This window comes from Brassica napus, chromosome C9, assembly GCF_020379485.1.
Source record: "Brassica napus cultivar Da-Ae chromosome C9, Da-Ae, whole genome shotgun sequence".
Classification (NCBI taxonomy): Eukaryota; Viridiplantae; Streptophyta; class Magnoliopsida; order Brassicales; family Brassicaceae; genus Brassica; species Brassica napus.
Window position 1 is genome coordinate 1,536,199 of NC_063452.1, and position 13,885 is coordinate 1,550,083.

At 37.2% G+C, this 13,885-nt stretch overlaps 1 protein-coding gene and 2 non-coding genes across 3 annotated transcripts; 2 read left to right on the forward strand and 1 right to left on the reverse strand.

Annotated features, from left to right (window-relative positions):
- Positions 1–8,161: 8,161 nt before the first annotated feature.
- LOC106401025 (indole-3-acetic acid-amido synthetase GH3.10) lies at positions 8,162–11,373 on the reverse strand. Its single transcript, XM_013841443.3, has 4 exons — positions 10,869–11,373; positions 10,677–10,778; positions 9,610–10,436; positions 8,162–9,017 (listed from the first exon to the last, which is right to left on the reverse strand). Exons 1-4 carry the CDS (start codon positions 11,174–11,176, stop codon positions 8,479–8,481), a joined length of 1,776 nt encoding a protein of 591 aa, XP_013696897.2. The 5' UTR covers positions 11,177–11,373; the 3' UTR covers positions 8,162–8,478.
- A 1,372-nt stretch (positions 11,374–12,745) lies between these two features.
- TRNAQ-CUG lies at positions 12,746–12,817 on the forward strand. Its single transcript has one exon. It is a non-coding gene; the product is annotated as a tRNA-Gln (tRNA).
- A 974-nt stretch (positions 12,818–13,791) lies between these two features.
- On the forward strand, positions 13,792–13,863 carry TRNAQ-CUG. The gene has a single exon. It is a non-coding gene; the product is annotated as a tRNA-Gln (tRNA).
- The last annotated feature ends 22 nt before the right edge of the window (positions 13,864–13,885 follow it).

A 13,885-nucleotide genomic window follows, 5' to 3' on the forward strand; every position in this document is an offset into this window, starting at 1 on the left:
TTCGTCATAATCTACTAAAATTTCACTTTTCTATTTATTAGAATCTTTCTTAATATTTTTGTCAGCTATTCCGTCATTTACGGCTGTTTTCTAAGTTTTGATTGTCGTCATTCCGCAAAATTACCAATTAAACCTAAAAGGAGCGGTGAAAAAGTGTCAACGGTGAAAGACAAAAGTAGCCGCGGAAAAAAAAAAGGGTTTTAGTTGGAATTGGATTCTCACTACTTTTTTACTTGCTGGCGAGTTCCACGTGCTCGTCACTGTCAGATGACGTCATTCAACTTCACTCTCTAGTCTTTTTTATTTAGGTTCCAACTGATCCAAGTAATTATTAATTAATTAACATAATGTAACTATATCACAATCGCTTTGTTACAATAGCTAGCCATAATGGATATCATCATAATATTCATAACATCATGATGGACATCATCATAATATTCATAATGGACATCATCATATTCATAACATCTGTGGCATATTTTCATTTATTATTTTAATATCGTTTATTAGTTTATACTTATTTTTTGATAAATTTACAATGTTTAAAGAAAACCACTAGAGACCTTTGTTTTGTTCTGATCTTTTTTGTTATCATAAACATTACTTGTTCTCAAGTTTTTGTGACACCCGTCACCTCCGATCCGGAGAACAGCGGGTCACCAACAATATCTCGTATAATAAAAACTCATATACCCAATTACATTCACCCAAAGCCCAAATAAAAATCCAAATAAAAAGTTCAATAATATCAATCCGTCCAAATATCATATACTCGTCAGTCTCACCTGAAATGGGAAAGAGAGAGGTGTGAGTAACGAAGATGTCACTCAATGAGGTATGGGATACTAAATTTGAAGTCCATGGACCCGGACAGAATACTCCGAATAAATATAATTTAATCATAACACATTGCAAACATGGTACCTAAAGTACCCAGAGATCAAACAATGGTCCTAGCGAGGTGTACACTCGCTGCCCACTAACAGGCCAAAACACCACCGAATATGTGCTCGGTAACACACGCCCGTAGACGATTTATCAACCTCTACGCCTTGGCACAACAGGTCGACTACGCTGTGCCGCAGCAAACACCACACCCAATGTATTGTCTCCAACCGATACACCCATGGTCGACTTTCATCCAAATCACATCAATATACTATATATATATATATATATTATCAATTATAAACGAACAAGTATTGTTGAACCATCTATAACCCTAGTTCCAGTTAAAGCAAAGAACTTACAAACTAAACAAGCAATGACATACTCAATTTCACGCAGACGGAAACACATTAGAAATAAATTATACTTATTCGTGGTACTAAACCGTGTAAGAGAAGCTCGAGAAAAGACTTTCACCTTTGCCACGGGTTCTTCAGAAAATATGAGAACACACTGAATGGACTTTGATGGCTCTAAAATAACAACTCCGAAACTTTCTGAAAATAGACATATGTGAGATTTGGGCAGACCTGAACCCTCGAGAAAAGCAGATGAATAACTCAAGAACTGACCATTAAACTTTCGATCCCTCCGGTAAGAATGTAGTCCTATATGTCCTTTGTCCATAGCCACCGGGTTTACTCCGATCGACAATCATTTGATCAACCAAAATGGTTTCACCTCCAGGCTGGTCGCATACGAAGACTGCAGCAGTACCTCTCGCGAGAATAAACACAACTTTCAGAAAATAATTCGGAATGACAATCCGCTTCTTGGAGATGATAGATAAAAGAGTTAAATACTTACTGACAAATTTCCATACTAAAATCTTCTGTTTGGTCGACCGTTTCGCCTTTACGCTGAGACTGGTCGGAACTGTCTCTGAATCGCAACAGCTTAAGTTTATTTTTGGCTTGAAGCAACATCAATAACTTTTGTTGTACAACTCCGATCTCGACTCCGTTTGTTGCTACAGATTCCTGGAAACGAGATCTAACCAAAAAGCCATGGTTCAAAGGCTAAAGTCCCCTGAATCGACCTAGGATCCTCCCGCAAAGCCATGGATCCAATATGGCTCATCTCTTCTCCTCGGCTTGAGACATGGCAAAAACTCTGGCGTACGAAAGTATCTCCAGTGCTATGAGACACACATCTGGTGGCTTTAGGCTCACAGCGGTGCAAATAAATGGTGGTTGGTGATGATGAGATGGTGGCTCCGGTTCGCACGTCTTCTCCTCTCGGCTTTGCTCATAACAACACACATGAGATGGAATGGTGATTGATTTGGAGACTCGTCTTCTTACTTACGGAACTGGCATTTGTTTGATCGCAAGAAAACTTGAGTGGAGGAGAGGGGTGTGGGAAGAGATGGTACAACGATGGTGGTCTCTCATTTGTAAAGATGAAGAAGGAGATGCATACAAGTTTATATATTGCTTTGGTTTTGTAATTATTTTGGTTTAGTCTAATTAAATAATCAACCCAATATCCCAATACCGGTTTAGAAAAAACCGGGTCGTTACAATTTTATTTTAAACTGAATATTTCATTCATCATCATTCATTAGCTGTTGAAAAGGCCCAGAAAGCTACTCCTGAAAACCTAAAAAAGGAAATCCGCTGGGCTGCAGGACCAAAATGCTCTTCCATGGAGTGGACTTATGAAATTATCTTCACCTAGTTCTAAAGGTTGTATTTTTTTTTAATTAATAACTAACCGATTACAAGCCATTGACCGAAGTCATACGATTTTAACAAAATGATGACAAGAGACGGAGCATATAATGAACCATAAACAAATGATATCAATGGATGAATGTTATGCATGCGTTGCATATGAAGTATTTATACGTGTCCGTATGCATCTCTCGAATTCTTCTAGTTACGTTGGTTAGGTACGATGTAAAAGCAAGAAATGTGTTCCACGCTTTGTTAATTAACGATAACGGTATGGCCGTATGCATCACTTTCTAAACATAACTGTTTTCTTTTACAAAAAAATGTCATCTTCACTTCCTCAATTTCAACATCTAATAAATGTTTTCATTTTGGGTTATTTTATGAATTCGATTAGGCCACTTGTCCTTGGCTTTTTCCTTTTAATTGCATGCTGTTGCGAGTGTGACATTTAATAAATGTTTTTCTCGATGCCACAAAAAAATTGTTTTTCTTGGTATTTTATTTAGGTTTTTATATTATTATTCTTTATCAAGTGTATTTCTGAATGCCACAAAAAAATAATTTTATAATATGAAAATGTTGATTTTGTATTCTTTTCCATTTTTTCATTTTAATTGTGTATAATTTAGAGAGTACATTATCTCTCACAAACTATATTCACTTCTCACAGTCCCCACCCCAAAATGACATCCCGCGCTCTTTTCGTGAAAACCTCAATGTTTTTTTTTTTTTTGCAAAAAAAAACTCAATGTTAATATATGATTGAAAACTCAGTGTTAATGTTTTCATTGATATATTAGAGAATTTATATGAAGTTTCTCATATTCCATCAACGAGTTTTAACCATATTGGGATATTACAAGCACAAAAGCAAAGTAAATTTCACAAGAAAATCCAATCGCCATTTCTTTTCATCTAAGGGCATCTCCAACCCTACTCCATTTTCAACTTCAAACATCATTATGGAGTAAAATCTTCTCCAACCCCACTCCATTTTCAACTCCAAAATGGAGTAATGGCTAGGGTTACTCCATTTATTGAGTAATCTTACCCATTACTCCATTTTGGAGTTGAACTTTTTTTATTTATAAAATGGTCCTTTGAATCTTTAATGTTTTTATTTCTTACTTAAATAATATTTAAAATGATACAATAACATGAAAATAATATATTCAGAAAATCGAGCCATCGTCAATATATTTTCAGAAAAATACCACGGTCACCAACGTCTAGTGATATTGCTAGACTTCTTTATATTGGTGAAAACCGAGGATTTCCTGAAATGCTTGGCAGTTTAGATTGCATGCACTGGAAGTGGAAGAATTGTCCTACCAGTTGGGCGGGACAATATGCGGGTCGTAGTGGATCACCAACTATAATTCTTGAAGCTGTCGCAGATTATGATCTTTGGATATGGCATGCATATTTCGGAATGCCAGACACTAATAACGATATCAACGTGTTGGACTCTTCTCATCTTTTTTCCAATCTTGCTCAAGGTATTGCTCCTCCTGCTCATTATTTTATTCAAGAAAAAGAATATTATATGGGTTACTATTTAGCGGATGGTATTTATCCAAAATGGTCGACCATAGTACAAACTATTTAAGAGCCAAGGAGTCCAAAAAACAAATATTTTGCAACGCAACAAGAAGCATGCAGGAAAGATGTTGAACGTGCATTTGGAGTTCTACAGTCGCGCTTCGCCATTGTCAAATGACCTGTTCGTTTTTGGAAAAAAAATGTGTTACATGACATTATGACTACATGTATAATTTTACATAACATGATAATTGAAGATGAGCGTGAACTCGATGCACCAATTGAACTTGGAAGAGAAGCTCCACCTCCGGATATCGAAATTGCAGAAGATGAAAATGTCCGATTTCAAAATTTTCTTGCTCGATTTAGGAATATCAAAGATAAAGAGGCTTATTTTTCATTACGAAATGCATTAGTTGATCATTTGTGGGAAAAATATTCTAATGCTCATTGTTGAACCCACATATATGTTGTCTTTTTTAATGATTTCTTGTACTTTTTAATAATAAATATTTAATTCAAATAATTTATGTTTTAATTATTTATTGTAAACATAAAATAGTTGGAGTTAATTGGTAAATTTTTATAAGTATAAGATATTATTTGCAATTATTGATAAAATAAAAATGAAATCATTTAAAAATATTATTTTTAGAGTAGAAAATGGAGTAATACATTGGAGTAAAACCTTACTTCATTTTGGTGTTGCACCATTTTGGAGTAAAAAATGGGGTAATACATTGGAGATGCTCTAACAAACTTAAAAGTAGTCTTGAAATCCTTCCGTTTAGGGTTAAGATCTCACTGATTATGTTAGTCAAGACTTAATGATTTGGAGTCACTCTCTTTTCTGCCTAAAACCAAAGTATCTTAAACCATTTCCATCTCTGCTCCAAAAATAGAATAGGAAATTGAGTATGAACAAAATATAAAAGATTACTCCATGAATAAAGTGATTTTTTTATTTTTTGTTCTTACTCCATTTTTGGAATAGATTATGGAGTGAAGATAAAGATGTCCTTACACAATTGACAATCCATTCAAGGGCTTGCGTTTTTAACCAAGTTATCGAATTTGCCATAGCATACTAAAATACCTAGATTGATCCGACCTTTGAGACTGGCAGCTTTGATTTCAGATTTCTTTTCGCGAATTTACATTCTCTAATTATCAAAATAAAATTCTATGATAGTTCCATCCATTCTGACATTTGTGCATGTTTCCCTCAGATAACTCTGTAAATACGGTTGCACAAAATAATGGTAAAATATTGTTGTAATCCATTATTTAATTATTTTAACTCTATACCTTCTTTTTTTTTTTTTCTTTCCGAGCAAAATTTACTTTATAATGTTTAGTCGGGGTCTTAATCTGAAAAAAGAACGATATTCCATGATTCAAAATCTCCAAATTCATTCAAATTTTATTCAAGGAGAAGTCTATGTGAAGCTTACTTTCATTCTAGCAACTTGTTATATCAACCAAACAAAAAAATCAGGCTGTACGTACATAAAAAGATGTCCTTGTGAACATCACATAAAACAATGATTTCATCATTAAAAACCTGAAACCAATTTTATCTAGATATTTTTTTTTCTAGCGAAGGCATAATTTTATTTAGATATTACATCAAATAACAAGCAAAGGATAAACTAAGACCATGCACAACGGGAGTACACGACCAATCCTTAGCACGATAACTTAGGTAAAACCGAATATAATAATATTATTTAGGTTAATATGCGTAAGGATTGATCCGTCATCAAGGCTTTTAAGAGATTGATCCTTAGCAACGTGTCAACTCCTGAGTGGGACGGGGTCGGTTTGATTTTGGGTTTGGTTAAAAAAAAATTGTCATTCGCGACCGAAACCGGAAAAAAACGAAGAGCTCGAGGAAAGGCGATATTTTGGCGATTGAAACCGATCGTCTTCACGAAGGTAAATCGAAGCCTAAACCTGTATTTTTGTTCGATTTAGCTTAGTTTTCATCTAGTTTCGTCTCATTTTAGGGTTTCGGGGATGTGTTTGAATCGATTTGGGTTTCGATTGAAATTTGGGTTTCAAAAAAATTTGGGGTTAAATCGATTTGGGGTTTAGACCCAGTATGGGGGTTTGTAGTAAAAGTTTTGATAAGATTTTGGTTTCAATCTGAAGCGGAATTGTATCTTATTTCTTAAACGGTTTCGAAATGAAAGGTGTTTTAAACGGAAGAGGATTTTCTCTTTTTTTCTCAAGGGTTTCTCAACCTTTTAGGTTTGATATGTGTTCGCTTTCATTGGGTTCGTAATATTTTAAATTCCAAATCACAGAGGTGATTATATAAGCTAGTCTTCCTTTTGATCTGAATCTGAAATATCTTAACTTTGCTTGTCTTACGGATACTTTGGAAGGTTTCTGTCACATGTATTGTTAAGAGTACAGACAAAGAGATTCTATGTTTTGCTATATCTAGCTGTTTAGATTTGACTCCTTGAAATTAAAATTGTGCATTAAAGATCATTTTGTGTTGTTTACTCAAGTACACTAGTGAAGTCTTCATGCGCCTTAGTTAATATGTTTGGTTGAATAATCGTGTCTGACTGCTTAGATGATTGCTTCTTATTCCATATGGCGAATCCGCATGAACCTCATTTCTTGAAGCCTCTGCTTCCTGGTTTCCACAACGGCGTCGTAAACATACTCTCTCTATTTCTCCTACGTATATGTTCCCATTTTGTGTGTTTGCTTAACTTTGCCAGTATTGACTTGCAGACAATACCACTAAGCTTCTTCTCACAGCACATACAAGGGAAGACGAACGGGTGATTTAGGAGTGTTTCCTTTTCGTCTCTATCAGAACTTGTTTCCTTTTCCTTTTGGTTCTACTGCTTATTGTAAACTTGAATTTAGCTATGTATCTCGGAGAGGTTGTTTCCTTTTGCCTCAAAACTTGTTTCTGTACTTTTCAAAACTTGTTTTTGTTAAACTCCAAGAAGTTCTTTTTAGTCCTCGGTTGTTTCATTCATAAACTTGTTTCCTCTTGTTCAAAACTTGTATAATTTGATATAGAAACTTGAAAACAGATTAGAAATGTAATAGAAACTTGAAAACAATTGAAAAAAAAATTATAACTTATAAATACCACTTTTAAAATTGATTAAAAGATTATAAATGCAATAGAAACTTGAAAACTATTTAAAAAAAACTATTAATAAATATTATATCTTTCTATTCAATTATGTTATAAATAAAATTATTTTATTTCACTTTTTTAAAAAAATTAATTTTTAATTACTAAAGATTCCATAACTGAGACTCAGCATTGAACTAACATTTTGGATAATGATCCTTAACTATTTAAAAAAAAAAAATTTGTTAGATATTTCTAAAGACCATGCGGTGAGGCTCACCATTGCGTGTGCCCTAAAGGTTTCTTTTACCATTTAAAGTATTACTTTAGATACCACATATTTAAACAAAGAGTAACATTATTCTTTTATAATTCCTTGGACAATGGTCAAATCAGAGTACACTAACTTAGCCGCCATTGCATCACAGAGACAAAACACAAAACCAAATTTAAATTTAGCTATTAGTCATAAGCCGAACTACTAAATCTCTTTGACAATAGAACCATCAAGTACGATAAGCCTTATTTCTCGTTTTATTTTTTATTAATGAGATATTCACTAGATTTTTACCAGTAGAAATATTCTAATATATGATGATTCAACCAATTGCACTGTCAATTTAGGCATGGAAAGGGACCATCTTGTCATTGTATGATTAGAAACCCACACAGCAAGTTATGGACCAACAAGACAAAACACAAAGGTCCCATAAACCCGTGGGTCTAAACAGACAACCACAAATAAGTTCTCTATAAATACTTCTTCCTCTCAAATATAATTTGTGTTATTTTTTTTAATTTGAATTTAGGTGTTTCACATGGTATATTCAAATTTAACCAAAGAGTAAGTAACATTATTCTGGTGTTCAAAAGAAAGAAAAAAAGTAACATTATTCTTTTATTATTATTCCTCGTAAAATGGTCAAATCAGAGTACACTAATAAGATCATGATTAAACCAGAGTTTTTAGAGTGAGTTTATTAGCGGAAGTTAAAAAACTGTTTCTTAATTTTTAACTAAAAAAAGCTAAGAACCGGTTCTAAAAGTACTTATTCAAGAACTGGTTCTTAGTTTTTTAGTTAAAAGTTAAAAAATATTTTCTTAACTTCCGCTAAGAACTCTGGGTTAATCGGTCAAACACAGCAGCCATGGAATCACGAACAACAGAACACAAAACTAAAATTTAAAAGGTAGCTTTTAGTTATAAGCCGAACTGCTAAATCTCTTAACAGTAGAACCATCAAGTATGTCAAGCATAACCGAGTTGGTCGTGCACCTAGGAGTCTTAAACTGGTTCAAGCCACCGCATTTCCCAACGCACCTTTCCGCCACTTCCCCAAACGTGCCACGTTCCACGACTCGTAGCTCTAGCGGTCCGATGGACTTCATACGCCTCGACACAACGTAACCATGGTCCACAAAACCAGCATCCATCTCTCTGCAGCAATCTTCAAGAGCTTTATCCTCTGCTTCTCCTCTGATCTCCCAGTAGATTATGTAGCGACCTGGACGAGCTGTAACGTCTGCGTGGCTTGTAAAGTCGACGACTTCGGCTTGTGTGGTGCGGCTCAGAAGCTGAGACGCCTTGTCGACCACCCTCTGAAGATCTTTCTCTGTGTTCTTGTCAATGTTGATGGTTAAGATGAGCTTTCTTCTGTATATGAAACTTAGCTTTGGTGTGCCGTGGTGAAAACCGGTCACTTCAACGACGTCTCCTAATCTGTACCTGTAAAGACCTGAACAGAGAAAAAAGTAGAAGATAATGAAACAGGGGAAGTGAAAGGCAGTGATAAAACAGAGTAAATGATGAACCAGAGGCAGTGATCAAACAGAGAAGCGTTGAACCAGAGGAAGTGTGAACCAGAGGCAGTGATAAAACAGAGGAAGTGAAGAGCCAGAGGAAGTGAATAGTGATAAAACAGAGCAAATGATGAACTAGAGGAAGTGAGAGACAGTGATAAAACAGAGCAAATGATGAACCAGAGGCAGTGATAAAAGCAATGAACCAGAGGCAATGATAAAACAGAGCAAATGATGAAACTGAGGAAGTGAGAGGCAGTGATAAAACAGAGTAAATGATGAACCAGAGGCAGTGATAGAACAGAGGAAGAATTGAACCAGAGGCAGTCATAAAACAGAGGAAGTGATGAACCAGAGGAAGTGAGAGACAGTGATAAAACAGAGCAAATGATGAACCAAAGGCAGCGTTAAAACAGAGGAGGCGATGAACCAGAGGCAGTGATGAAACAGATTAAGCTCTGAGACTCAAGGGCTCTTTAACTATAACAACAGACAATGTAAAATGAAGTGGTGAGGTTTGCATTTTACCTGTGAAAGTGGTGAGAACAAGCTCATACTCCTGTCCGAGCTTGACTTGAGAGAGAGGCACAGGCTTCTCTTCGACAAAGTCACCTTCACTACACAAGTCTTGTTGAGTCTGCTGCCTGTAAAGCGGTATAAACTCGAAGTAGCTAAAAGTCGGAATCACAGCAAAGCTCACGTCTTCTGGAGGAAGCTGAGGATCAACGTTCACACCAATCCAGCTCTCGGTCGACCCATAATCCGCGCTCACCAGAGGCAAACCACCAGCGTAAAGCCTCAGCTTCGTCAGATACGTCAGCATGGAGCCCGTCATGATCGAGGAGACGTACTTTGCGTTTGGCCATAGCTTCGGAATCAAACCGAACCATCCCACGTTCGATTCCAGCTCTGCGCAGACGTCTTCGATAAGAGATGCCAAAGACGGGTTCGGTCTGATCAGAGCCAACACAGCTTTTCTCATCTTGGGGAGAGTGATTCTTGAGCTGAGACTGCCTTCCTTTATGTCAACACATATGTCTCTCCAGGTGTCTTCGAACAGGGAGAAGGCTTGGACAATGGTGTAGGAGAAAGCAGAGGCTACAAACTCCACTTGCCTCGAGAAATGGAGACCGAGCAGGAGATGACAGTACGTGCACTGCCCGAAATCGCCTCCGGAGATGACCTCTCGTGGGCTGCAGGTGAAGGACTTTGTTGTCTCTTGCTTGGTTTTGAACTCTTTGCTTGAATAGTAATGCGTTGTGGCCGTTCCTACCGTCAACCCTCCTGGTGTCTTGAACTCCTTCCCGGCGTATATAAACTCAAGGATCCTCCCTCCTTCCTTTATTGGATAAAACCTATGCAAGAAAGGAAGTGGTGAGCGAATGAAGAGCTCGTTAAAGGGTAGAAAGTACAAGAAAACCAAGTGGTCTTGGCCTAGTGGTAAAATGGTTCTAGCTGGAGCTTCGGCCCCGGTTAAGTGGCAAGAAAACCCGAATTTTTATGGGCGTATTGGTGATTAGTCCTTGGACCTAGAAAAACTTTGAGATCACACCAACGTTATCAAAAAAAAAAATTACAAGAAAATGAAAAGAAACCTTGATCTGTAAGCAGCTGATAATCTGAAAATCTGAAGAGTAGTTTGCGAGCTATGGCGAGTAAACGGAACATACTTTTGTCGCCCTTCTGTTGTTCCAGAGCTGTGGTAAAAAGAGAAGAGAGGATCAAAGATATCAAACACACACACACACATATACACAAACATATGTATATAGAAAATATATATATACCTGAGGGAGAGAACAGTGATGGGTTCTTGAGTGAGTAAAGGAGAGGTCTCTCCATCTGCAATCCTTTGAATGTAAGGATCCAAATCAGCGTGGGAAACAATAGGCACCAAGGAAGTAAAGAGAGTTTCCAAGGTGTCATCGTCCATCTCTTCAACATCAACAGCCCCAAGCCATTTCCTCAGATACTCCACTCCGGAGTTGAGCTCAAGAATCCGGCGCAGCGTCTCCCTTTGAGTCTTGCAGGCTTTCTCCGAGACATGCTCGAACCAACCAATAACATCAGCATGCCCAGCTTCTGCAGGTTCCATCAAAGAAGGCACTACAGCTATGCAAAAAAGCAGTAGAGTTCTTAACCCAACATATAGGGGAGTTACTTGTCGGTCATTGACCACTCTCTTTTGTCCTTCTGTGTTGTTGTTATCACCATTTTTGGAACTCTTTGTTTGTCTTTTTAATGTGAAAACATCTCAGATACCTCCACAACAAAATGTCACGGAGACTGCCGTCCACAAGTTCTATTTCCATTTATAACAGCTATTAAATGCTTTTCTCAGACCTAAAGAGTAACACTGTCGCAACATGTGCTCCGGAAACAAACCTTAACCACAATATATTTTACATTTTCAACCAGTGTGGTCCCATGATATAGCCTCTTGCCTCCAAAGATATCAAAGCTCCATCAATCTTGTTACATCTCTTTCAAATTCCCATTCTCTGTTAATAATTGAGTGAATGAATATAGCCAAGTACAAGGCAAAGATTAAACAATCAAGAGAGGTTCCATAAACACACACCTATTTGAACAAAACCTAGCAACAGAAATTTTAAGACCTTTCTCAATCCTTGAAGTTTCTTTCTTTTGCTTGAATCTGGGCAAGCATGTAGGACCATGATGTACTAGTTATCACATGTTTGCACAAGATATTTTTTTTTTTTTTTGCTTATGGAGACAGGCTGGCTCGTAGCTTAGCCGCCTCTCAAAGGCCCACCACCAACTTTGAATGGATGAAACAAAAAAGTCACTTTTCACTCTCCCTTTTTTTTCCCGTGTAGGTAACCCACAAAAAGAGCCATCAAGGGGTTTTGCAAGGTCAATGAATATTTCGGCATCTTGATTGGGCAGTTAAATTCCATGTAAAAGGAACTGCACGTTAATTTCGATATAAACCATAAAAGAGTGGCCAACACTCAACAACTCATCTCATCACCTAGATTCCATACAAAAAACGTGGAGAAGAAAGAGTACATCATCTCACCAAAGTTTAGTCATTAAAAACTGTTTCAAGAAAGTGTTTCAAAAAGAAGTCGTCATAGACACAGTTTGATTTAACACGGATTCTACATTGAAAGAATGTCTTAGACACAGTTTCTTAGGATGAATGAAAACTCACAGAAAAGCCAAAGGTTTATTGTCCTCCTTAGAGATGCATCTATCAACGTACAGTAGATGGCTAAAAGTGAAATTGAACGGTAACCACATGTAACAACAACGCAATGGTCTGATCCTGAAACCTAAAAAGCCTTTTCTAGTTTCACCACAAACTTAATCAATATCAATAGTGTATCATCCAAATCCAAATGAAGATCATGCGATTGTAAAAGACAAAACGAATCAAAATTGAGCGGTGGATTTGATAAGGAGCTTGGAGCAGGAGCCGAACCATTTCATGGCAAAGGCTGAAGATCACGAGCCGTCTTCATCAAATCGAAGATATCAATGATTCAAACTCGTCCCGGAGATCGATAGTTACAGAAAAGCTCGGAATCGTCGAGCTTGCACGGACGGCGGGCGACTTTTTACGGTCGGAGATAATCGGAGTCCCACGGCGAATAATACGTTTGGGTTTTCAATCAGCCTTGAGCGGCTAGGAACAACTGGTCCTATGGTCTAGTGGTCAGGACATTGGACTCTGAATCCAGTAACCCGAGTTCAAATCTCGGTAGGACCTTCCTTTTTTTGGCTTTATTAAGAAGAGTCTACAAACCGGTTTTAGATCGATGAACTCTAACCGAACGGTTTATTTTATATCGAATTTCATAGTTCGGTTTGGTTCGGTCACTGTAGTCCACTTTTTTTGTCCTTCTTAGTCCACAAACTTCTGAGTATCTCAAGTTTGCGAAGTAAAAAAAAATCATTTTATCTAGTAATAGTGGACAAATTGGCGTACCTGGACGGAAACTAAGTTCCCACTCACGACGGAAAAAAAATGATCTACTTTCATTTCGTATTTTGTCTTAAATTTTTAAGGAGAACCATCTTGAGAAGAATGTTTTGGTTGAAGTTTAGTGAATTGAGCAAAAGTTGCATTCTCTCTGTCTCTTTTTTTCCATCAACATTTATCCTTGAGCAGTCTATATAGGTAGAGAGATGCTTGCTTAGTTGATTTGGATAGGCTCTAGGCTCTAGCAAGCTCATAAGACGATGCGTTGGTACAACTGTGGATAAGTTGTATCATCTCAGCTGCTTTAAAACTATCATGATGTGATAGGAGTTTGGTTATGGTTCTTCTATCAAAGATATAGCTGTGTGACTGATGTTTATTCAGGGCTGGCAAAGAACTTATATTTGTGTGTCCATTGGAATTTGTTTCAGAGGGGATACACATTTTGTGTGTTCAGTCACTCTTTAGTCTCTGAGGGAACGATTAACACAGTGCCTGAGGTGTGCTGAGCTGAGTCTTGTTTCTTCTGAGATGTTTCACTATTAATTAGTATCAGCCTGCTTTACTGGCCTCTCTTTACGTATTAAAGGGTGAGTAGACAGGTCAAGAATATGGTTGTGAAATGATTTATACCAGGAGGATGACGTGGCTCTTATCTTTGGAAGGCTGCTGAGCTTGAGCTCATAACCATCTGCAGTGGATTTGATAAGGACCATAAACCGTCTAGGGCTTAAATGAGTCTGGAGAAAATGACAGCATCTGGTCCTATGGTCTAGTGGTTAGGACATTGGACTCTGAATCCAGTAACCCGAGTTCAAATCTCGGTAGGACCTTCTTTCATTTTTTTTCTTTGGT

Excerpts from the sequence above, each read along its gene's own strand:
- LOC106401025 (XM_013841443.3), bottom strand. The coding sequence starts at position 11,176 with ATGGAACCTGCAGAAGCTGGGCATGCTGATGTTATTGGTTGGTTCGAG. Across the intron at positions 10,437-10,676 it reads TCAGCTGCTTACAGATCAAG|GTTTTATCCAATAAAGGAAG; the intron begins GTTTCTTTTCAT and ends TTTCTTGCATAG. Across the intron at positions 9,018-9,609 it reads TGTTCTCACCACTTTCACAG|GTCTTTACAGGTACAGATTA; the intron begins GTAAAATGCAAA and ends TTCTCTGTTCAG.